This window comes from Chroicocephalus ridibundus, chromosome 4 (assembly GCF_963924245.1).
Source record: "Chroicocephalus ridibundus chromosome 4, bChrRid1.1, whole genome shotgun sequence".
NCBI lineage: Eukaryota > Metazoa > Chordata > Aves > Charadriiformes > Laridae > Chroicocephalus > Chroicocephalus ridibundus.
In genome coordinates, this window is record NC_086287.1 from 74,501,103 (window position 1) to 74,523,491 (window position 22,389).

The following is a 22,389-nucleotide window of genomic DNA, read 5'->3' on the forward strand; positions in this document are numbered from 1 at the left end:
GCGAGCCGCCGCCGCGGCGAAAGGAGCGGGAGCTCGAGCGGATTCAAACAGGGTCGGAGGTGGGCGGGGCGTTGCCTTGCCATGGCGGCGGGCCCCTGAGGGAGCCGGCAGGGAGCCATGGGGGAGCCGGGCCCCATTGCCCCGCGGTGCTGAGGAGAAACCGGCCCCGTCGCCTCCCCCTGCTCCTCCGCGGCCGCCGGGGGTCCCGCCGGCCTCCCCTTGTGTCCTCTGGGGACAGCCTCTCGGGGGCAGAGCCGGTGGCAGGGTGCCCTCGTGTTGTCCCGAAGCCTTTTACCTTAAGTACATTCTACCTTGTCAAAGTACATCATTCACCCGCTGGCCGCCTCCGGGGCAAACCCAGGCCCCTTGGAGAGGTGACATGACGGCCTCGGTGTACAGAGACAAATGTGCGTGTGTTGAACGATCGCTCTCTGCCAAGGTGGGGAAGAGGGGCGAGAGCCGCACTTCGGCCTTGTCATGGTTTGAGGAACCCATAACAATTTATTGTCGTTTAGACAATTACTCTGTCGCCCGGTGACCCCTCCCCACTCCGGAAGGGGAATTGGGAAAAAACAAGGAAACACAAGGACTGAAATATGAACAGATTTAATAGAATAAGACTAAATAATTAACATTAATAATAATAAAGAACCAGTACTGATCCCAATACCAATATAAACCACACGAGGACTATTCCCAGCCCGTTCCCCAGCAGAAGCCGTGCACTCCCCGCAGGGACAGCCAATGTGGGACCCTGCGAGCGCTGCGGCTGTGGGAGGAAGGGAAGGGCTCAGGGCTGCGGCACCGGGGCGAGGAGTGCTCAGGATGGCAGCCATCAGGGGAGGGGGAGAGAGAGAGAGAGAACTCCTCAGCAAACTTCCTAATTTATACTGAATGTGCCGTTCATGGCATGAAATAACCCTGTTGGCAGCTTGGGGCAATGCCCGGGTCTCTCTTCCCCTCGTCCCCGCACCTTGAAAACACCGAGACCTTGAAACCCGCACCCCAGAGCTGGCGATAAAGTAAATATTATCACCAATTCAGGCACCAGAGTCTTCTAAAAGTGCAGTTTTCCTGGGCATTAGAAGAGACCTTACTGAGAAGTAAAATTACTGAAAGAGAAATTAATCCTGTGTCACTCAAATCAGGACAGGAGGAAGCCCGCTGGTTTCCCTTGGTTGGCTTTGCAAGGCACCTGGCAGCTTGTGGGCACCCGACCCTGCTCTCTGCAGTTAAATTCCTTGGTTTCTGCTTTTCTCCAGGTCAGCCAGCGAGTCCACAATCTCTGCAAAACACAAGGATGGCGTTAATCAAAACAGAATATTTGTTGTAGGCTTTTTTCCCCTCTGGCCCTGATGAGAAGATAGCTCTCCCTCACTGATAAGATCTGGGACATGAAGTCCCTCTCTCCTCAGGCCAGCACCACGGGGCAGCCGTTAGCAGGGATGGCCCCAAGGAGACTCAGGTGAGCCCAAAGAGACGCAGCCATGTATACGGAGAGGTGCCTGGAAAGAGCTGTGAGAAGACATCCTTCCAGCTCAGCCCCACGCAGGCATGGCTGGGCGTTGGATTAGAGGAATAAAGACATGCTGTATCATCAGGGCAGATTTGACAAGGTCTCTGATGAATTTTTGGCGTTTTACATTTCAGCCCAGGTGATTCCCTGCCGCAGGGTCTGTCGGGAGAGGGAGGCACAGAGAGCACGGCACATGGCCGAAGCTGGGTGGTTTCTTACGCACAGTCTCCACATCTCTTGTACGGAAACCATCCCCATGGGAGGGAGTGGATGAGACTGAAGGAAGCTTTCTCCACTTGGAGTGGTGAACTGAAGGAAGGGTACAATCCCTATGCCTTCAAGCACACTAGAAACGTTCCTCTCTCTTTTTCCTGCTGTTTCTGTTAAATCTTCTGATGGAGATCAATTATTTATCTCATCAGACCCTAGCCAATTTCATAGGCAGTGAAATCTTCCCCGCTGCAGAGCAGTTCCCAAGATTGCAATTTATTGCTCAAAGCCCAAGGCAGAAAACGTTCCTGCACCGGGTCGTGGCTGCTCCTCCAGCTTACAGGATCTACAGGACCTGAGTGGGGATTAACCCACACACCCCTGCTCCCAGTTCAGCTCTCCTCTGAGAGAAAAAGCTGACTTTTACGTGATGTGAGATGAACAGCCTGGTAATAATGACAATAATAATTGTCAAGGCATGGATAAACCTTAACTCTATGAACCATCACACTACAGGAGAAAGAGAGGTCTGGTATTAGGGGACTCGTTAGCATAAGAAGGAAGGACAAGGAGTCATCTGCAAACACAAAGCCAGACAAATTCATATGGAAAATAAGGGGCAAAGTGACCCCTGAAGCAACTGATGGAGGGATACAAAGGCCTGTGGAGCATATGTCCGGGGTACTTGGGATACTTACCCTCCGCAGAAGGGCGTTGGGAAGGGTCAAAGGCCCGGCACTGGTCAATGACTTTCCGCAGGTCTTCAGGACAATCTTCCCCAACAGGATCCCGGTAATGGTGGTCGCAGATTTTCTCCATGATCTCCTGGGGGGTGCAGCCTAGACAACAGACATGCAAACGGGATTGTCAGGACAGAGCTCTGCTGCCAGAGGAGAGTGCTGGGGAGGAAACCCAGTGCCAGGAAACCCTGGCAAAGCCAGGCCAAGAGCATTCCTGCAGTTTATGGCATGGAGAAGCCAGCAGAGAAGCCACCCAAACTGTGTCTGCAAGGAGCCACCCTGTAATTGGCATGACACCATTGGGCTCCAGTGGAGCAAGGAGATGTGTTTATGCTTCAATGCACAGGAACATCAAATAGAGACAAAAATTACTCGCATGCTTGTGGTTTAAGCATGTCGCTGAAATGCCATGAAGCTGTTGTGCAGAGCTAGGTGCACCGGGGAATGCCACTGAGACCCACATGCCACGGAATGCTCCAGGAAGGAGCAGGGAGCATCCAACGCCAGCCAGCAGCCCCACCAGGCTGTGTGGCTTTTATACGGGGAATGAGATACAGCTGCCTCACCTTCAAATGGGATTTTGGAGGTCGCAATCTCCCACAGCACGATCCCGAAGCTGGAAGGAGAAAAGCAAGAGTCTCAGCATCAATCCTACCGCCTTCTACTCCTTCCTAACGGAGGGGACTGTCGGGCTATGCCAACCGCAAACATGTGTCTGATTAAACCTGGCATTTTCCATAACTCAACAGCTACTCTGCCCGACATCTGCCTGCTTATGGGCACCTCTACTGGGAGGGACAGACACACCTGTATATTTCACAGGGCCTCTTGTAGGGGTAGCTGCTTTCTTTCAGGTTCTCAGGGGCAATGTAAGCCAGCATAGAGAGTTGTTTCCAGTTCTTCTTGGCTTTCCTCTTGATGGATGACTCTGTTTCACACAGCTCAAATCCCGACAGCTGATTGAGAGAATGAGAGAGAGAGAGAGGGAGAAGTGGTAGAAAAGCAGTCTGCAGAAATCTGTGGCACCGCTGGCCCAAGCTGGAGAAAAGAGAGCGAGGTGCCCTGGGCAGCAAAAGCCAAAACCCTAGGTGCAGACAGTTGAATTGCCCTAGCTTCAGCTCATCCCAGGGTGGATGGCTCAGAAACGCTCACTTTGCTGATGATAAAACAGATAATGATGAACTGAGATGTTAAGTGTCTAAGGTGACAGGGCAGATGACTCTACCCTAGCTGTTATTCTGGACCATCAAAATTACCTTTGGCGTAGGTAGGGGAGGACATCCACAAAAAACACGCAAAACTCCCCAAAGCCTCTCCAAGTGTGGTCCTTACCTTCACACAGTAATCCCCAGCCACCAGGAACTTGCTACTGCAGATGCAGCCATGGAGTCGGGACTTCTCCTCAGTCCAGTGCAACCTGCAGCCAGACAGAACCAAGGGCTGGTGATGGACCCATCCCCACCTTAAGTCTCCCTCTTTCCATGTAGGGGACGGACCGACATGCGCCTAGAGAAGCCAGCAGCTCTCGGCTTGTCTTGGTGGAGCAACCCTGCCAAGCCAACCTTTCCAGCAGGTGCTGAAAGAGCTACTGTGGGCAAAATAATGAGCCTTGTGGATGAGCAGGGCCTGTAAGAAGAACTGGCCTTGCCATAGACCGCTCCTGAAGCTGGCCTATGGGTACAGGGAAGGGGGTTTCTCCCTTCCAGGCCTTCACAAGCCAGATGTAGGGCCAGCAACCAGGGGAGGTGGGCACTACTGCATCCAAACTCACCACCTACTTCTTCACCAGCCTCCCATCCCAGTGTCCCAAGGTGATGGAAACAGTATATAACAGGATACCACCGCTTACCAATAGAGACCAGGAAGCTAAGCACGGCTTGTGGACCACCAAGTGGACTCACCGCTTTAAACAGGAGCTCACCTGTAAAGACCTCTGGCGGCTCCCAGGGCCATCCGAATGCGGACCTCCCAGGAGAGATGCCTTTGCTTGGTCAGCACATCCCGCAGTGTCCCGTGCTTACAGTACTCCATGACGATGGAGAAGCAGGGGCTCCCATCTGCAAGGCAAAACCGTGAGCATCCCACCTTGTGCCACCTCTTGGGAGGGGACCATGACAAACCATCTGCCACCAGCTAGCATCCAGGACAAGCAGGGGAGAGAAAGGGTGACATTAACCTGACACCTCCTACCTTTCTCCTCAATGCAGATCCCGTACATGCGCAGGATGTTTGGAGACTCAAACTTCTTCAGGGTCTGAATCTCCTTCTCAAAGATGTCCCTCACCTTCCTGCAGAAAGGGACAGCATGGTGAGGCCCACAGAGCAAGACGTGGTGCCGTGCCACCCTCCCCTCCTGGCTGCCCCATGTCGCTCCTGCCCAGAACAACTCACGCCGGGTCGGTGGTCAGCGGCCTCTTGAAGGTTTTGACGGCGACAGGGTACTTGAGGTACTCGCCCTCGTAGAGGTCATAGCTCTCCGTGTCCTGCAGGTGTCTGTAGAGGGTGAGGTGGTCCCGCTCGATCTCGGTGATGTCTTCTCTTTTACCAACATTGACCTTCTTCAAGGCTGCTCCCGCCATGCACCGGGAGGGAACGAGGGACATGTTAGGCGGGGCTTAGAGGGAAAGGACACAGTACACGGGGTGCCTAGAGGTGCAATGCTGACTTACACTCCATCACGCGCACAATTTTGTTGAGCTCATTTTGCATCCAGTCTACCTTGGTCTCCATACATTCCCTGTCGATGTAGATCTCCCCAGACACCTCTTTGGGCTGCTCAGTACCTGAGGAGAGAAATGTGCAGAGGTGGGGCCGGTGGATGAACATGCAGGAATGAAGTGGTTAGCTTTTCTCGTGGTTTAAATGTCTGCTTGGCTCTCCTTGACCATGGCCATCAAGACAAAGCTGGACAGCAGCTGTGGAGAGGTGCCAACCGCTGGTCTCAGGGAAAGAGGGTTTGCTAAATGCTCACTTACTTGCAATCACCTGGTTCAAGAAAGCCCTGTCGTCCCTCAGGTCCTCGGCGTCCTGCCTGCGACGGGTCTTTGCCTGGAAAGCCTCCAGGAAAGCTTGCTTCTGCTCTGCCTGCAGCAGGAGCGAGAGCCCCTGAGCAATGTCCTCCAGGCTCTCATTCACCCAGACGAACTCCTCACTGTTGCTGCGGGCTCTCAGGAACTTCTGTATCCAGCTGGTCTGGCTGTATTTCATCACCAGTTTCTGGGCTTCCCCCAGCACCCGGAGCAGCTTCTTCAACAGTTTCTTTTCATGGTGGGAGATGTGCTTTGGTAGCTGAGCCTTGAGGATCCTCACAGGCTCCAGCAGGATCTGGATGCGCTCCACAAGGCGCTGGCACTGGTGCTTACAGCACTTCACCTGCTCGAATTGTGTGTGAATGGCCTGTGCCACAGAGAGGACCCTCTCCACAATGTCCATGGTTGTAGCAAAGGGCTTGGCCACTGGGGACACAAGCTGACGGTGTCGGGTGGAGGTGAGCCTCGGGCACCACTCGGAGATCAGCCGGATGCAGCTCTTCCACCCTGAAGAACAGCCTTAACATGGCACGCCGCCCTCCAGCTCTCCTAGAGCCCCTTAGATCTACTTGTGCTTTCTCTGCTTCGCCCGGCACCGTGGCCACTCATGGAGACCGGAGCGGGCACTCGCAAACAGACATTGGGAGCAACAGTATTGACAAGAGATGTTTGGGCTTGGTTTACCTAAATTAATTTAGCATTAGCCATACTAGAGAGCTTACGCTCAGATGAGCGGGGTCAGCAATGACCCAAGGAGCATCCCCTGGGCAGTGCTCCCCCGGCACCAGCCCCACGCCACCCTGGGGTCTTGCCCACAGAGCATAAAGATCCTTTTTCCCTTCTAGCCAAGGTCTCTCCAAGTCATCTGATTCTGGAGAATGGCTTTGCATTTCAGTTTTCTAATTTAGGAGGTTTTGCATGCTTAATAGTCACTCAGGTTTTCTTCCCTACAGCCATAGAGGCCATAAATATCTTCTTTAAAAAACAAACAAACGAAATTTCTTTCAACTTCTGAAGTTAGGACTCAGAAGACACGTCCCCACATAATAAATAATAAAAGCTGTCACAGCTTTTCACGCTTTCACGGCCCCGGCATCCCCCTACTTCCCCATATTTTCTTCTTGTAGCCCTGTATTGCCTGCTTAATATTTTAAATAAAACTCTTTCTACACGCTCAGCATCCCTGCAGGGACCGTCCCTGCTCCCCAGCCTGCGTCCAGGCAGCAGGGACAGAAAACTGCCCAGCTTGTGGGGAAATTGGCAGCAGCCACCCGCGCTGTTGCCGAAGCCAGCACTGAGAGAGGGTTGCCGGGATCCAGCTGGAAACGAGACAGAAACGCACCCAGAAACAAGCTGCAGCCACTGTCCCTTCCTCTTCAGGCTCTCTCCAGCACGGCCCCCATGGAAGAAGCTCGTCCTCTTGCTGAGAGAAATCAGCCGGGTTGACCTGGTCCCGCTTCGCTCGCCTCCGCCTCGGCCGCCTCTGCAGACTGGAGAGGCAGGGCAGGACCAGGGCGAGTTTATAGGGCGCTTCCTCCAGCCACAGCTCCCGCGGGTGGCGGAAGGAGCGTTGAGCAACCCGCTGTGGCTTCCCATGCCACCCTGGCTCTCCGTTCCCAGAAAGCTGCTCGGGTTGGTGGAAGAAGGGGCCACGTGAGCCACGTCCCCCTGCACTGGGTTTTTCCAGCTGGAAGAAGGAATTGCCAGCAGGAAGAAGGGGAGGGGGAGAGGCTGTGCCCCCCCTCCCATATTGACACTTGCTGCTATTTTGAGCACCCCAACCCCTTCTGCTGTGCCGCCAACCCCAGCAAGGCTTGCCCAGCGCACTGTAATGCCCTGGGCATCAGCTCAGCGCCAGGCAGCAGGACCCTCCAGAGCACACCCATACTGCACCACCATGTCCTTCAGGACCTTCCACTCCCCTCCCCATCCCCGCAGCCCCAGGACCCCCCCAGCATCAAAGGAAGTGCTGTAAACGGCGTTTGACCTCTTCGGGGAGTGCAGGAAGTTTTGCGGGCGGCTTCGTCAGAGGGCCAGGCTGATTTTGAGAAGTTTGGGGCAGCACGTTATGCTGTTGCCCAACTTTGGAGAAGCGACGGGCGGCTCCCACCAGCTTCCGCTTACCGAGAACCCCGGGGTCACGCAGGTTTGTGGTGGTTCCCCCCTGCAAAGAGCATCTCCCGCACCACTGCCGTGGTCAACAGCAAAGATTTCGTCAGCACGGGGAGCCAAGAAAGGTGACCGCAAGGGACTGTGGCACCAAGGGCCATCGGCACCTGGGAAGTGATGCACGGAGGGTGGGAGCAGCCCCGAGGGATACATTCGCCAGACCCTTTTTAAAAGGCTTTATTTTTTCAAAATATACAGTTTATTTACAATTGTAGTGTCTACAGTTTTATATATAACTTTATTCCAAACCTTTAAATATCCGCAGTAAACATTAGGAAAAAAAAAATAAAAATCACAGGATCAGCAAAAAAAGGCATCTCGTAGCAATTCCGTTCATTGGAGTTTGAGTTTCAAGTAGCCGATGTCTACAAAAAACATGAACTTGATGAATCTGGCAGAGAAATATGGGTGCAGTGGTTAGAAAAAGGCAAAATCCGGACCTGCGGGACCCCCACCCCAAGGGCTGCAGGCTGGGAAAACCCTGTGCTGGTTTCGGGCTGGGAGAAGGACCCAGGATACAGAAGCCCCTCGGCACGAATTAGGTGATGGGGTTAACTGCAGCATGTGGGACACCCCAGGAAGGGGGCACCCTGGGATGGCCAGGGGCTTGGGGAGGGGGGGGGGGGCTCCAGCGAGGTGCCGGGGCGGAGGAGGGCATTGGGCACTTCATCTCTCAGGCAGCAGATCTGCCTGCGCATCCGTGGCCTGGAGCGGGAGGGCGGCGAGGAAGGGGCAGGACCCCTCCAAGGAGCCCCACAACCTCCTCCTTCCCCTTTCCCCACATCCTCGCCCCCCCCACTCCCCGTGGGAGTGCCGCAGCTGGACCATGGTGCGCCACGGGAATGCTCCGGTGTGGGGCCACCGGTGTGGCACAGCCCCCAGGAGGGGGGCAGGGGCCAGCCGGCCTCGCCGAGGGCTGGGGAGGGACGCCAGCCCCAGCCTGGCAGGGACGGAGCTGGCAGCCGGGCGCCGCGCCGGGGCCGTCAGTCCTCTTTCTCGAAGGTCTCCTCAGGGATGAGCGTCCGGAAGGGGTGATCCCAGAAGCGGGTGCTGATGCCGAACCCTGCGGGCAGTGGAGAGAGCGCTGAGCCCATGGCACCGCAGTCACCAGGGTGCCGCTGGGGACAGGGCGCAGCTCGCTTGATGTTAACCGAGCTGGTGCCACCATCATCAAGACCAGCAGGGCTGGGGGCAGCCGGCACACGGGGCACATGGCTGGGATGGGACATCACCCAACTGGGCGCAAAGGTGACAATGGCTGACAGTGACGCTGGGGCCAGGCCGTCCCTCTGGAGAGGGTGGCGAGGGAGGAGCGCCTGTGTTTCAGGGAGGGAGGAAGGCAAGGAGAAGGTGAGGAGAAACAGCAGAGGGAGCAGAAGGAGCTTGCTGGGCCATGCCACCAGCCCCAGCTTATCTGGATGGGGCGTTTTCTCCTAGGAAACCGGGCAAAGGGCAGGTTGAGCAAGCGCTGAGCTGGTGAAGGTGTGGGGCAGACCAGGGGAAGCCCGGGGCCTCACCCTGCACCCGCCAACGCCTCCCGGCAGGAGGAGATGCTGCCCCAGGCACCCACATCCCAGCACCACTGGGGTTCTGCCTCCGCCCTGGCATCCCCGGGTGGCATCGGTGCCCGCCGGCAAGGTGGACTGCTGCCTTCGCCCTGGTGCCACGCCGGCACCCTGTCCTCAACCCTGGGGGGCTGAGAAACGCGCCCCATGGGGCTGCAGCACCTGGTACGTTGCTTCCCCAGCACGACGGCTCTTGGGTTTTCCCCCCCTCAAATCCCAAACGCCAAATATTTCAGAGCATCAGCCACACACCCGCAGGGCAGGCTGGGCTTCGACAGCCCTCTCCCCCACCAGCACGCAGCGGGGAAAGGCAGCGCTACCTGATTTTTGGTGTTCAAAGTGGTGCTTGACGTGATAAGCCTTCAGCCCGTACAGGTAGGTGCCTTTCTTCGGTGAGCCGTAGTGCAGGTAATAGTGCATCATGTCGTAGATGACGTAGCCGCAGAGCCCCCCGACGAACACCGAGAGCCCCAGCACCTGGGGCAGCATGAGCTGCAGGATGCCGTAGAAGAAGGCCATCACCAGCGAGGCCGGCACAGGAGGGAAGACCAGGCGGGAGCTGTCGAAGGGAGACTGGAAGCGAAGAAGGACAGTGGGACAGGCAGCTCTCAACTCACTCCGCGTCCCCCACCCCCCAGAACATCCCTGCACTGGGGACGCCCGTTCGGGAAAAGCCAACACCAAGAAACTCTCCCCAAAAGATGGACCCGGTGGCAAGAGCAGCCCCTCGCCCACGCCAAGGTGGCCGGGCAGCTGGTGGCTTTGGCCGGCGGGTCCCGGAGCTCCACAGGGATGTTTCCTCCAGTGAAGCTAGAGGGAGCCCATGGTTTTTTTCCGTCTTTCCCCTCGCCCAACCGGAGCTTGCAGGTTTAACTCCAGCTCCTCCGAGCCCGTCTTGCAGCCCTCGCCGGTATTAGGTAAGGGCCCCCGCTCGGGGCGAAGATGCCACGAGTCACGTTGAACAGGCACAAACAGGCTCCGCCTGAGCAAAGGCCACCGTTCCCACGGCCCGGCGGGCGCCGGCGGAGGCGGGAGCTGCGACTCACCTTGTGGTGCTGCCCATGCAGCAAGAAATGCAGCGTGATGAGATAGTAGTTACTAGCGGGCGGCTTCATGTGGAAGACAAAGCGATGGATGAGGTACTCTAGCAGGGACCACAGGAACATCCCCAGGAGGAAGATGAAGGGGAAGTAGTATTTGTGGACGGGGATGGAGTACTCTACACAAGGAGACGTGCAGCAGTCAGCAGGACAGGCCGGGTGGGGGTGCTCTTAGCCATCGCCATCCTCCCATCGGCAACCGGGCGAAGCTCAGCTCTCCGTCCCTCGCACCTCTCATCCTCCCGTCGGCATCCGAGAGAAGCTCGGCTCTCCCTCCCTCGCACCTCTCATCCGCCTCCTGCCCCGAGCTTCCCCGGGGAGCTGCCTTCCCAAGCACCGCTCCAAAACACTTTTTTTTTTTTTTCTTTCCATTCCCATTAATTTACACTCTTTATGGAAACAGTCAGCTCCTCGCTGACGCAAGGAGTCGGCAAGGGGGGCATCTCCTGCATCCCAGATGCCAAGGGGGGCCTGGACGTGCGCTCCAGGGATGGCCCTGTCCTTACAAAGCTGCTTTGCCCACCAGAAGGCGGCAGGAGGGACCTTATCTGCGCAGGCAGAACTCGTGACAGTTAAAAGTGTGTTGCTGGCATTGTTTCCTTTTTATTTTGGGGGAAAAAGGCTAGGTTTGTTGGGCACTTTCCCCCGCAGAGCATTTTTCAGCCACCTCCTCCTTTCGGAGGCAGCTGCCAGCCCTGCATCCTCGCTAGCAGAATTCAGATCCTCCACCTAAATGTACTCGTTTTTTGGGGGGGGGGGGGAAACAAAAATAAAAAATAATCCTTTGGCAGCAAGGTGCCGAATGCCGCAAGGAACAGGGTGCAGCGGGCGCTCCACCCCACAGCCGGGCACAGCTGGCACCGGGTGGCACCTTGCAAAAAAAATAGGGAGCCCAGCAGAAAAAGAAGGCAAAAAAAAAAAAAAAAAGGGAAAAGAAAAAAAAAAAGCAGCACAACAAAGAAGACAGCCTGACCCGGCCACGCTTGTTATTCCCGGGGGAGCAGACAGTGGGAGATTCAAGGGCAGGCGCTCCGGGCAAACAAGCCCCGCACTGTGCGATGCCGACGGCGCTGAGAGCCGGGTTTGTTTGCCCGCCGCGCGGCGGGCACCCAGCCGCGGCCCAGGGTGGGTGTCAGCGGGGAGTGGCACGCACCCCAGTGCCGGCGGGCATCGGTTTTGGGGAAAGGGAGGCAAGAAGGAGCAGGCGACACCTCGGGCCAGCGAGTTCCCTGCCTCCATCCACCGGCCCTCCCCGGGGGACCGAATGGGGTGGGCGAGAGGAGAGGATGGAGGTGGCTGAGCTCAGGGTTTTGAGCAGCGCGGGCGGCTTCGTGCAGGGGACATGCCGGTGGCCGCAGGGACAGGGGCTCGCCCGCTGCTCTTGCATGCGGCTCACGGTGAGCATGCACGGGAGGAGGGATGGGGAAGGGATGCAGTGGTCTCCCCCTGCCCCTGGGCATGACGGGGAGGGGACAGAGAGCCGAGCCCAAAGGCTTTGCCGCCGCTCATACCTGTGGTGAAGGAGGAGAAGAGCCTGGTGTTGCCCTGGGCGAGGGAGGTGTAGCTGACCCAGCTGAGATAGAGCACCACGGGAGCCCACACCATGAACACCACGTACCTGCGGGGCAGAGGGGGTGTCAGAGGGAGTGTGAGACAGCCCCCCCTCCCCGCCGGAGGCACCGGCCAGGGCACGGCGCAGACCCCCGGGGGCTCACCATGCCGTCTTGGAGAAGTACTCGAGGATATCCGAATGGAAGAGGCGGATGGGCCGATCCACAGGCTGGTGCACCCACTCATCATACTTCTCCCCCAGGTAGCCCACTTGCCACAGCAAGGGCTTCTGCCAGTCTACCAGGTCCTGGGGGAGCAGACAGCGGTTGTACCCCTGCGGGACCCACACACCGCCCCGGTACCGGGCACAAAGCTGTGGCGCATCTGCATGATTTTGGGCTGCAAACCCCTTCCCGTGCCCCACGAGCAGCTGCTTCTTGCTCCAAACAGCCCCAAGCTCCCCACCAGCAGATCCACACCCACATCACCCCCATCCACCCACCCACGCGGGGCCAAGCTCGCCCCCGTGCCACCGGGTACCTGCCAGCGGCTCAAGGTGAAGGTGGCTGTACCCAGACCTGGCACAGCATCAGGCCCTGATAACCGAGGCTTTTTCGCCTCCCTGTGGGGAGCTGCCAAGATAAGATAGTGAGCAGCGATACCCCCCGCTCGCCAGCCCTGCCAGCAAGCCGCCGGTAGGACACGGAGCCCATCACCGTGGCATTACCCTGCCCAAGGGCTTTTCTCCTTGCAGAGAGGGGCGGCCGCAGCCATTCGAGCGCTCCGGCGGCGAGGAGCGAAGCAAAAGGGGATGGGGAGCAGGGATACAGGGTGGGAATGCAAACGCCAGCCGCCGCTGCAAGCGCATGGCTGCATTCCGAGCACGAAGGGACCCGTGCGGGCGCGCATGTCTGCGCGGGACAGAAATAGAGAGACCCAACCTGCAGCACCGCCTCTGCCGCCGCTCAGCATCCCCGGACACGTCTTCCACGGGCCCGGCCAGATAAGGTGGTTTCTCGGTCGCACCCCTGCCCCCGGGACAGAAACCGCACTCGCCTGGCCGAGCCCCGCGCCTGGCAGCTCTCCATCGGCCCTCCTGCACCGTGCCGCACCGGTGCGGCAACGCCGGCACCCAGGGCCATGCCACCGGTCATTTGGCAGTGGTGGTGGTGGGAAATGGCTCGGTTCGGGGCGTTTCAGGGCAAGGAGCCGAGGTGGCCGTGGGTATTTTTGGGGCTCTGCTGCAGGCAGGGATGGAGGCAATCGCCCCGGGAGGGGAAACAACTTCAGCCGGCAGCGGGTGCATGGGAATAGAGATGGAGAAGGGACGGAGACACCCTTCGTCGGGGAGGCAGGGGAAAAGTTAGAGCGAAAAGGTCACTTTGGGGTGGCAGGTTTGTTTTTGAAGGCGGTCAGCGGTGAAATATTAAGATGTGGGGGGGTGGGGGTGTGAAAGGTGTTCTCCTGCTCAAAAAAAAAAATAATCCTTTTGCAAGATACCCACGAGATGTGGCCGCGCCCTTGGCGGCCAGACGGTGCCACAGAAGGCAGGGACATCCAAAGGCACCTTGGGGACAAATGCCTGCTCCCATGGCGTGCTCGGAGAGGAGGTGGCAGGGCAGGGAACACCCTGCACGCACGGGGAGCACCGTGCCCGGGCCGGGGCATCCCTTTAGCGCTCATTACCCGTGCTCACTCAAGAGGGAAAAATGAAAAAAATAAACAAAGACATCACGGGGAAAAAAAAATAATGAATAAAGCAAGCAAGGTGTGGCTTGGCAGCGCCTCCCGCTCGAAGGGCACAGCCGCTGTCAAGAGAAAGCCATCGCCGCCCGCGCAGGAGCCTGCCGGCATGGCTGCGCCTGGGCAATAAATTCATGCCGGCTGCTCCGGGAGAAAGGGCAGGAGCAGCCGGATCAGCTCCCATCCCTCCCGGCATCCCTCCCACACCCAGCAGGAAGCTGGCGCTCATGCAGGGAAGAGGGGATCCAGTCTCCCCCCACCCCCCCCAGAGCACTCCGGCAAACAGCGTGCCGGAGAAAACCCTGGCTCTGACCTTCTCCTCATCCACCGATTTGCAGCGGGGATCCATCTGCGATGGGGTCTGGGCTGCAGCCTGCACCTGCTTCTCATCCACCGGCTCGGGGTCGCTCTGGAAAGAGAGGGGAAAACCCCAGGGTGAAGCACCGGTGGCAGACACGGCTGGGGACGGGGGTGGCCATGCCACCTAGGGGCACGGGCAGAGCAAGCTCGCGCCCGCCTGCTAAATAAATAAGGGAAAAAATCCGATGAATTTAAGTCAGACAGTTCCTGCAGAGCCGGTTCCCGAGGGATGCGGCTGCCGGCGAGCTCTGCTGCGCTGCCAACCTTGCCCCACGCATCGCGTGTTCGGGTTTTTTTTGGAAAACCCCCACCAAGCCCAATTTTCAGACCACCCCACCGCGCTTATGGTGCTCTGAAATGCCCTGGGCCAGCCCTTCCCCTCGCAGATGGGCAGTGCCACGGCACCGCTCACCTTCCCTGGGGCCAGCAGCCCGGCGAGCACCAGCCGGAGCCAGCGCCGCTGCTGGAAAAGCCACTGGCATCACCAGGTTAGCGCTCACAATGCCGGCGCTGGGCTACCTCTTCTCCACCTGGCTAAGCCCAGCTTGGTGTTTCGGTCCTCGAGGGAGCTGGGCTGCTGGCAGCTGGGAACGTGGGACGGCCGGTGCCACCACCCTGGATCCGGGCATGGAGCAAGGAAAAATCACAGGTTGCCCCAGGGCAAAAAGACAAAGTGGCCTTTGCATGGCGGCGCTGGGCCGGGCACCTTCGCCACGGGCCACGCGAGGTGTGGTGGGGGTCTGGTTTTGGCTAGAGAGGGCACACCAAAGCCAGGGGGGGGACGCGCCAGTGCGGCGGCGGTGGGATGGAGCCCAGGCTGCCGTCCCGCTGCCAGGGCTGGCGGAGAAACAGGAGAAACCGGCCTCGTCTGATGCTTGGAAGCAAACGCGCTGCCGGCTGCCAGCACCGGCCTCCTTCCACGGCCCTGCCAGCTCCGGCGCCGGCCCTGCCGCCGGCTGGGGGGCTTGGCGAGATGGCAGCTTGCCCGTGCAAGCCCCCAGCCGGCCGTGCCCCCCGGCTGGCCGGACAGGACGTGCCAAACATGCCTTTTCTCCCGCTTTGTCACCTTGAGTTACCCATTAACCCGGCAGCAGGGTACGGCACGGCCCGGCAGCCCCGGCACAGCAATGCCCGCCGGCGCTCCCAGCTGTGCTGCTTGCAGGGAGGAAAGGTTTTCTCCCGGCAGCCGGGGATGCTCTCCCTGCTGCTCCCATTCCCTTCAATCCCATCGCATCCTGGTTAGGGAATAACCCCGTGCCGGAGGAGCCGGGATGCAGGAGGAAGGGTGTCACCTCGCTGAGGACAGACAGGACTTTACTCCGTGCCGCGCTCGTGACGCCGAGGCAGGGCCCGGGCGCTGTTTGCCGACACCAGGCACTCCTTGCCGGCCGGGCTCCCACCCCCTTTCCCAGGCTAGCCAGATTTCAAGCCTCATCCCACTGGAACGGGAGCTGCACTACCCAGCCCCGAGGGCAGGGCAGGGGACATTTCCAGCCAGGCTGGACCTGAGCAGGCACCAATTTTACCACGGATGCCATGAAGCACTGCTCCTCCCTCTGCAAGTGTCGTGTCCCCCCCCCCCCCGCCGATATTTTCAGCTTTGCACTCTCCGTCCTCCAGCCAGACATCCCAAAACCCCGGGAGAGGCTGGATGCCTGGAAAGCCAGCCGAGGATGGTCAAGTTACGGTTTTGCCTCCTCCCCAAAGTGGGTGCTTTGGAAGGAAATTGGGCTTTAAGAAATGGCTTCTCCATCCCCTGAGGAACGAGCCCACCTCAAGGCTTGCCCCCGCAGCCTCGCCAGCAGCAGGAAGGATGCTTAAGAAAGCCGGGTTGGTGCAACACCCTGGCACCTCTCCTCCTCTTTCCGGAATGTCCACGTGCCCCCAATTCCGCTACCCACGGATGCCCGAGCACCGCGCTGCGGCTGGAGGCTTCCCTGTGTCCCCAGGGCGGGGAAGCAGACTGGGGGCTCGGACCCCACCTTGCCAGCAGCACCCGGCATGGGGAGGGACGGGTGCCACCAGTGAGGTGCCATCACCCTGCGTGCTACGGCAGCACCCGTCCAGCCTCGCCTGAGTCACCTCCTCCTCCCCTTCCTCGGCCGGGGAGCAGGAGGAAGGCTCTCCTCTTGTTCACCCCGGGGTTGGCACCCAAAGGACCGGCCGGGGCGTGAGCCATGCCTGCATGCCCCAGCTCGCTCCCCGGCACGGTGGCAAGCTCCTGCCTGCCCCGAGCATGCAGGGACCCGTCGGGGACTGAGCCCCACCGGCACCCGGAGCGGCGCTGGGGCTTCTGCCCGTCCTCCTCCTGCAAATAAAAGGTGGGTTGGAAGGAGGCTGAAGGGGTCTTTGCGAGTGCCGGTTGCCCGTGGGTGATGCTGATGCAGCCAAGCCGTCCCCCGGGCAAACAGGTCCTGCCAGGAGAGACATGCAAGAGGCCTGATGTAACGAAGGGAAAGTTAACGCCTATGAAAGTGCCGCCTTCCTGCGCCGCCGCCCCGGCGAGCGGCAGCACCGGCGAGGTGTCAGCTCTCCTGCCGGTAGGCAACAGGGCCAAACACCCGCGGCACAGCACCAGGCGGTGACCGGGTGGCCCGGTGCCACCTGCCTCCGAGCATCCCACTGCCCTGCGGGGAGCACGGCGATGGTCCGGTGCCCGCTGTGCCTCCCCGCGCCAGCGCTCGGAGTGTTAACAGCAAACCACAATACGGATAGGAGGGAGGGTCCCATGTGCCTGGGGTGCAGGAGGAGCTGGAAACACCCCCCCCCCGGCTGACACGGGGTGATGCCGCCGCTCCACCAGCAGCCCCAGATCCCCATTTTCCACCTGTGCCCATCTGCCCAGCGAGTCAAACGTGCGCCCTGCCGTGCCCCTCCAGCACCTTCCTTGAGCTCCGAAATGGCTCGATTTGCTGCTGTCCTCATGGGACAAAGCCGCGTCGGGCATTCAGGCTCTGGCACGTAGCAGGAGGACGTCCCCAGGAGGGGCAGGGAGCCCAGGGGAGGTCCCCACCCATGGTGGCACGCTCCCAGCATCGCCATCCCACCAGCATGGCCATCCCCAGCTCGTGGAGCCCCACAGGGCTGCGTCTCAGCCCATTAAACACCGGGCGCAGCAAGGAGGTAGAAGGTAACTTATCCCTATAATAATGATAAAAAAATAAGCCGCTTCTTGTTACAACACCGAAGGACACGCGAGCGCCTACGTGGAAGTGAGCTGGGGCTGGGATGGAGAGCCAGGACAAGCCCGACACGCGGCGCGAGGAAGGGGAGGACACCAGCCCCGAGAGAAACGGGGGATTTACGGTGACTCAAGGCCACGTCACACACCCCAGAGAGGCGGTGATGAAAGTCTCTCATTGCTTAAATTTGGAGGGGTAATTAGATGATCCAGTTTCCCTCTAGCGAGGCTGTGAAAATCCACCGTCTAGTTTAGGTAATTATGGCTTCTCCCTTTGATCTCCCCTATACATTCTGTTTGCATAGATAAAAAGTTTGGGGGTTAATTTGTCCGCAGCCAAACGGGGCTGGGTGACGCGGAAGAGGGACCTACGGCCGAGGGATGGAGCTGAGCTCCCAGGAGCTGGAGGAAGGGGAGTCGGCGCGATGAAGGCCGGCTCTCATCTTCCCCGTCGCCTCTCCTGCATTAACACGTATTTTCTTTAACTCATTTGCAAAACCCTCCAAGTCGCCTGGGTGTCAGCGTGGGGGGGGGATGATGCTGGATGCCTGCGTGGCTCCCGCATCCCTCGGCATGGGGACGGTGGCATAGCCATGGGGGTCTGGAGCCACATCGGGGCACGGGTTTGATGCGGCCCTGGGACCTCTGAGAGGCACCGGGGGTCGGGAGCCGCATCGGGGCAATGCGACACCTCCTTCGAAGAACTGCTTGGGGTACGGCTGCCCCAAAGCAGCCAAAGCAGGAGCCCAAGCGCCACCGAGGGCGTTGACTCCCCCCCCCCATCTCCCTCCAACGGGGATTTTTGGGGGGCGGCAAGCCCGGCAGAGCAGCTCACGCGTCAGGTTCACGCTGGCAGCAGCCTTGCCATGCAGCAGGCAGCTCTTTTCCCTCCTCCTGCCCGCTGTGTTACAGCCCGGGATGGTTTATCTCGTGCCAGGCAGTGTCTGATCTCCCTGCGCCCCGGCGTTATCACGCCGTGTATTTGCATTGGGACAGTGGGGTGGCAATTCCCTTCGGTGCAGGCTGCAGCACAAGAACTCGTTTGTCCGGTACCTTCCTTCGCCCCAACCTGTCGGGCTCGTCACGCCTGCCAGGAGGAGGAGGACGAGGAGGAGGAGGAGGAGGAGGAGGTGGCAGCAGCGGCAACCAGTGTCCCAACAGAGGAGGTGCCATCGCCGGGATCTGGGGAAAGAGCGGGCATCGCACCGAGGCTGAACAAAGCCCCATCTGTGGCGCTGCAGCCGATGGAGGCTGCGTCGCGGGGAGGAGGAGAACCAGGGAGTGCAAACATCAGTGTGGAGGGACCCGCCGGTCACCGACCCTGCCGGGGTGTCCGGAGGGGACAAATGGCCACTGGGGCTGGCAAAGGGGGCTGGGCTGGCCCCGCTGCTCGGGCGTCCTGCCCACGGCGTGCCGGTGAGGGCTGGGAATGGGGGCGGCAGCACCCAGTGCCATGCTGCCTCCTGGAAGTTCACCTGGCGGCGGTGGCGGCACTTCCCAGGGTGTTTTCCCTTCTGCCTGGGCTGAGCACGGGGCTGGCATGGCAAGGATGGTGCTGAGTCACAGCCACCCTTGCCCCATGCTGGGACAGTTATGGAGGTGGCCGGGCTCCTCTTCCTGGCAGCGGCCGCCCATCGCTGGTGAGCCCCGGTGCCCAGCACAGCACCCCGGTCCCTGGCCGAGCGCCAGCGGTGCCAGGGAGGGCGTCCTGCTTCTTCGCCCACCCCCTGCCACACGGCCCTGCTCAAACCGACCCCGAACTGCGTGTCCCCACCTCCTGCCCCACTCCGGAGGCCCCAGTGGCTCCACGCCGCGCTGGGGCGAGCCATCAGCCCTGCCTCCCAGCACGGGGACATGGTGGGATGCGAGTGTGGGGTGGGACCCCACAGGTACCAGGCTCTGTGCACCTGGGACACGGTCCGTCTCAGGCCCGGAGGAGCCCAGACCATATACGTCTCTGGATCCTCTGCATCTCAGGCCCCACAGACCCCACCCCATAGATGCTGGCAGCCCCACAGACCTCCCCAGAGCCATCGTGCCCCCTGCACCCCATGCGCCTCAGGCGTCATCCGTGCAGGACCCTGGGAGCCTCCAACACCCCCTGCCCCATACAACCCCTCGTGCCCCATACAACCCCGACCCTCCACAGCTGGGACCCCCGAGTGTGCCATGCAGCTCAGGCCCAACGCCCACCACATCCCATAGGGCTCAGACCTGGACCTGGGTGCCCTATACACCCTATATGTGCCCCAAAGACTCCATGCCACATACATCCCAGACCCCATGCAACCTCTGCATGCCCTGTATGGCTTGGACCCTGAGGAGCCTGGACCTGGGGTGACCTATAGACCCCACAGGGCTTGGACCCTGCACAGCCCATGCCCAGGGTGCCCTATAGACCCCGTATGGCTCAGACCCTGTGCACCCCAGAATTGGGGTGCTCTATAGATCCTGCACTGCTCAGATCCCGCCCAGCCCGGACCTGAGGCACCCTATAGACGCTGCACACCCTGGACCTGGGACACCCCAGATACAGGACACCCTATAGACTCCATACACCCTGGATCTCACCCAGCCCGGACCCAGGACACCCTATAGACCCTGTATATCCTGGACCCAGGACACCCTGGCTTTGGGGTACCCTATAGACTCAGCACACCCCAGAACCTGCCCAGCCCAGAACCGGGACACCCCGGTCCTGGGGCAACCCTATAGACTTTGTACAACTGGAGACACACCTGACCCTGTATATCCTGGACCAGGGACACCCTATAGACTGTACAACCTGGTCCTGGGGCACCCTACAGACTCTGCACACCCTGGATCCCACCCAGCCCGGACCCAGGACACCCTATAGACCCTGTATATCCTGGACCCGGGACACCCCATAGACCCTATGTATCCCGGACCTGGGGCACCCTATAGACTCTGTACACACTGGATCCCACCCAGCCTGGCCCTGGGACACCCTATGGATTCTGTATATCCCAGACCCGGGACACCCCAGCCCTGGGGCAACCTATAGACTCTGTACAACCCGAGACACCCTGGTCCTGGGACACCCTACGGACCTGGTATATCCCAGACATGGGGACACCCTATGGACCCGGTATATCCCGGACCCGGGACACCCCGGCCTTGGGGCACCCTGTAGACTCTGTACAACCCGGAACACCTCGGACCCGGGACACCCTATGGACTCTGTATATCCCAGCCCCGGGGACACCCTATGGACCCTATATATCTCGGCCCCGGGACACCCCGGCCCCGGGACCCCCCGTAGCCCCCGCAGACGCCGCGTCCCGCCCAGCCCGTCGCCGCGGGTACCTGCTCGTCGCCGCTCTCCATCTCCCCCAGGTAGTACTGCTCCAGCCAGCGGCGGGCGTTGGCGGAGTGCCGGTGGGGGGGCCCGTCCAGCGCGGCGCTCACGTCGGTGCCGGCCCGGCTCCGCAGCAGCTGCTCCCCCCCCGGGTGCAGCCGCACGAAGCCGCTCAGGTCGTAGAGGCGGCGGCGGCAGCGGACCAGGCAGGCGCCCTGCGCGCAACGCGACCGCACCTCGGCGGCGCTGAAGGAGCGCGGGGGCGCCGCCATGGCCCCGGCTCCCCCCGGGACGTCCGTCCGCCCGTCGGTCCGTCCGTCGGTCGGTGCCGCCGCGCTGTGCCCGCACCTGCTCATCTGCATACATGCATATGCCGCGCGCCGCGCCACGCCCCCCCCACCCCGCCCTGGTTGGGTGGGGACGGAGCGGGGGGCGGGGATTGGGCGGGGATTGGGCGGGGGGGCCCCGCCCCCGCGGCAGGTGGCCTCGGGGAGGGGGGGGGGAATGGGGAACCCACGGCGGGGGGGGCCGTGGGGGGAATTGGGGGCAAAAGCGGGGGTGAATGGGGGGGTACGGGGCACCCACGGGTGGGGGAGTGGGGGCAGATGGGGGGGCTGAATTGGGGGTACGGGACACCCACGGGTGGGGGAATGGGGGCAGGCGTGGGGGGCTGAATTGGGGGTACGGGGCACCCATGGGTGGGGGAGTGAGGGCAGGTGTGGGGGGTGAATGGGGGGGGTACAGGGCACCCATGGGTGTGTATGGGTGCCCCCCCTATGGAGGGGGGAAGCAGAGTATGAGCATCCTCGAGGGAGGGATGGGGGGTACGTGGGCACCCCGGGGGGTTAGTTGGGGGGTGTAGGGCAACTCAGGGAGTTATGGGGGGGGAATGGGGCACCCTCGGGGGTATCACCCTTCCCAGGCCCCCCCCCCCCAGCTCCGTGGTGGCCAGGGCAGAGGCACCCCCAGGCCCTGCTCAGAAACCCCCCAAGAGAGTGGGGTCCCTCCGGGGGTCCCTCCTGGGGCCACCCCCCCGCTGTGGCGAGCGCCACGTCCCCCCCAGCTGTTTGCAGGTTTATTTCAATATTTAATTAAATTTCACGCATGCAATTAGCCCGGGGGGGGGACGACACAGGACGCCGAGCAACGCCAAATCCCCCCGGAGAATCACAGAGAGAGAAATCAGAAAGAAGGACGAGAAAAAGGAGCTTTTCTCCCCATTTTGGGGGGGGGAAATCCTTGCCGCCAAGCGGCCACCGGGGTTGGGGGGTGCTTTGGGGTGACACCCTTGAGCACAAGGCCACGTGCCGGCAAACGTTGGGGTGGCCGGGTGCGGGCGGTGACGTTCACCGCTGCGGGTGCCGGTGGGTGCGCTCAGCCCTGCTGCAGCCCCCCCCCGCGGCATCAGGGCGGCTCCCGGGCCAGGATTAAGGGGTTCTTTTGGGGTGAGCGCGGGGGCGGAAGCGGGTCTGGGCGAGCCGGAGCCCGCTGCACCCACAGCCCCGGCTGGGGGGGCACCCCAGACCCTCAGCGCAGGTGCCATGGCTGCATGGCGGGGTGCAGACGGGATCGTGGGGTGCATCCTGGCTGTCACCCCACTGGGACATCCTTGGTGGCGTCCCGTGGGCTTCCCGGTCTGTCCCGGCCTCTCCCTGCAGCCCCAGGGGCTGGCGAAACCCGGGAAAGGCATTTCCTTCCCTTCCCACCCACGCCCTGACCAGCACCCCAGGGCGAGGGAGGGCAGGCCGGGCGCCACGGTGATGGCCCACGGAGCTGGGGGGGATGCACGGGACACCGTGGGTTTTGGGGTGTCCAGGTCCCTTGGGTAGCCCACGCTGGGGCTTGCTGGTGGCCCCAGCATGGGGCTAGGGGAGGGGTCCAGCCTTCACCAGCCCCGGGTTCCCTG

The 22,389-nt window shown here is 60.8% G+C and overlaps 2 protein-coding genes across 3 annotated transcripts; both read right to left on the bottom strand.

The window, feature by feature from the left end:
• Positions 1-789: 789 nt before the first annotated feature.
• MLKL (mixed lineage kinase domain like pseudokinase) lies at positions 790-7,027 on the bottom strand. 2 transcript variants are annotated; one of them, XM_063332413.1, is made up of 11 exons: positions 6,838-7,027; positions 5,442-6,002; positions 5,136-5,249; positions 4,858-5,032; positions 4,657-4,754; positions 4,388-4,523; positions 3,799-3,883; positions 3,274-3,422; positions 3,033-3,082; positions 2,425-2,565; positions 790-1,285 (listed from the first exon to the last, which is right to left on the bottom strand). In XM_063332413.1, exons 2-11 carry the CDS (start codon positions 5,896-5,898, stop codon positions 1,233-1,235), a joined length of 1,458 nt encoding a protein of 485 aa, XP_063188483.1. In that variant the 5' UTR covers positions 5,899-6,002; positions 6,838-7,027; the 3' UTR covers positions 790-1,232. The 2 variants fall into 2 exon arrangements, with proteins under 2 accessions (XP_063188483.1, XP_063188484.1); XM_063332414.1 differs by having other exon boundaries at positions 5,442-7,027.
• An 821-nt stretch (positions 7,028-7,848) lies between these two features.
• FA2H (fatty acid 2-hydroxylase) lies at positions 7,849-20,845 on the bottom strand. Its single transcript, XM_063334178.1, has 7 exons — positions 20,492-20,845; positions 13,937-14,032; positions 12,045-12,187; positions 11,841-11,947; positions 10,276-10,448; positions 9,550-9,802; positions 7,849-8,727 (listed from the first exon to the last, which is right to left on the bottom strand). Exons 1-7 carry the CDS (start codon positions 20,843-20,845, stop codon positions 8,648-8,650), a joined length of 1,206 nt encoding a protein of 401 aa, XP_063190248.1. The 3' UTR covers positions 7,849-8,647.
• Between the last annotated feature and the right edge of the window lie 1,544 nt (positions 20,846-22,389).

Excerpts from the sequence above, each read along its gene's own strand:
- MLKL (XM_063332413.1), bottom strand. The coding sequence starts at position 5,898 with ATGGACATTGTGGAGAGGGTCCTCTCTGTGGCACAGGCCATTCACACA. Across the intron at positions 5,033-5,135 it reads AATTGTGCGCGTGATGGAGT|CCTTGAAGAAGGTCAATGTT; the intron begins GTAAGTCAGCAT and ends TGGCGGGAGCAG. Across the intron at positions 3,083-3,273 it reads AGGCCCTGTGAAATATACAG|CTTCGGGATCGTGCTGTGGG; the intron begins GTGTGTCTGTCC and ends TTCTCCTTCCAG.
- FA2H (XM_063334178.1), bottom strand. The coding sequence starts at position 20,845 with ATGCAGATGAGCAGGTGCGGGCACAGCGCGGCGGCACCGACCGACGGA. Across the intron at positions 11,948-12,044 it reads TACTTCTCCAAGACGGCATG|GTACGTGGTGTTCATGGTGT; the intron begins GTGAGCCCCCGG and ends TCTGCCCCGCAG. Across the intron at positions 8,728-9,549 it reads CTTTGAACACCAAAAATCAG|GGTTCGGCATCAGCACCCGC; the intron begins GTAGCGCTGCCT and ends CACTGCCCGCAG.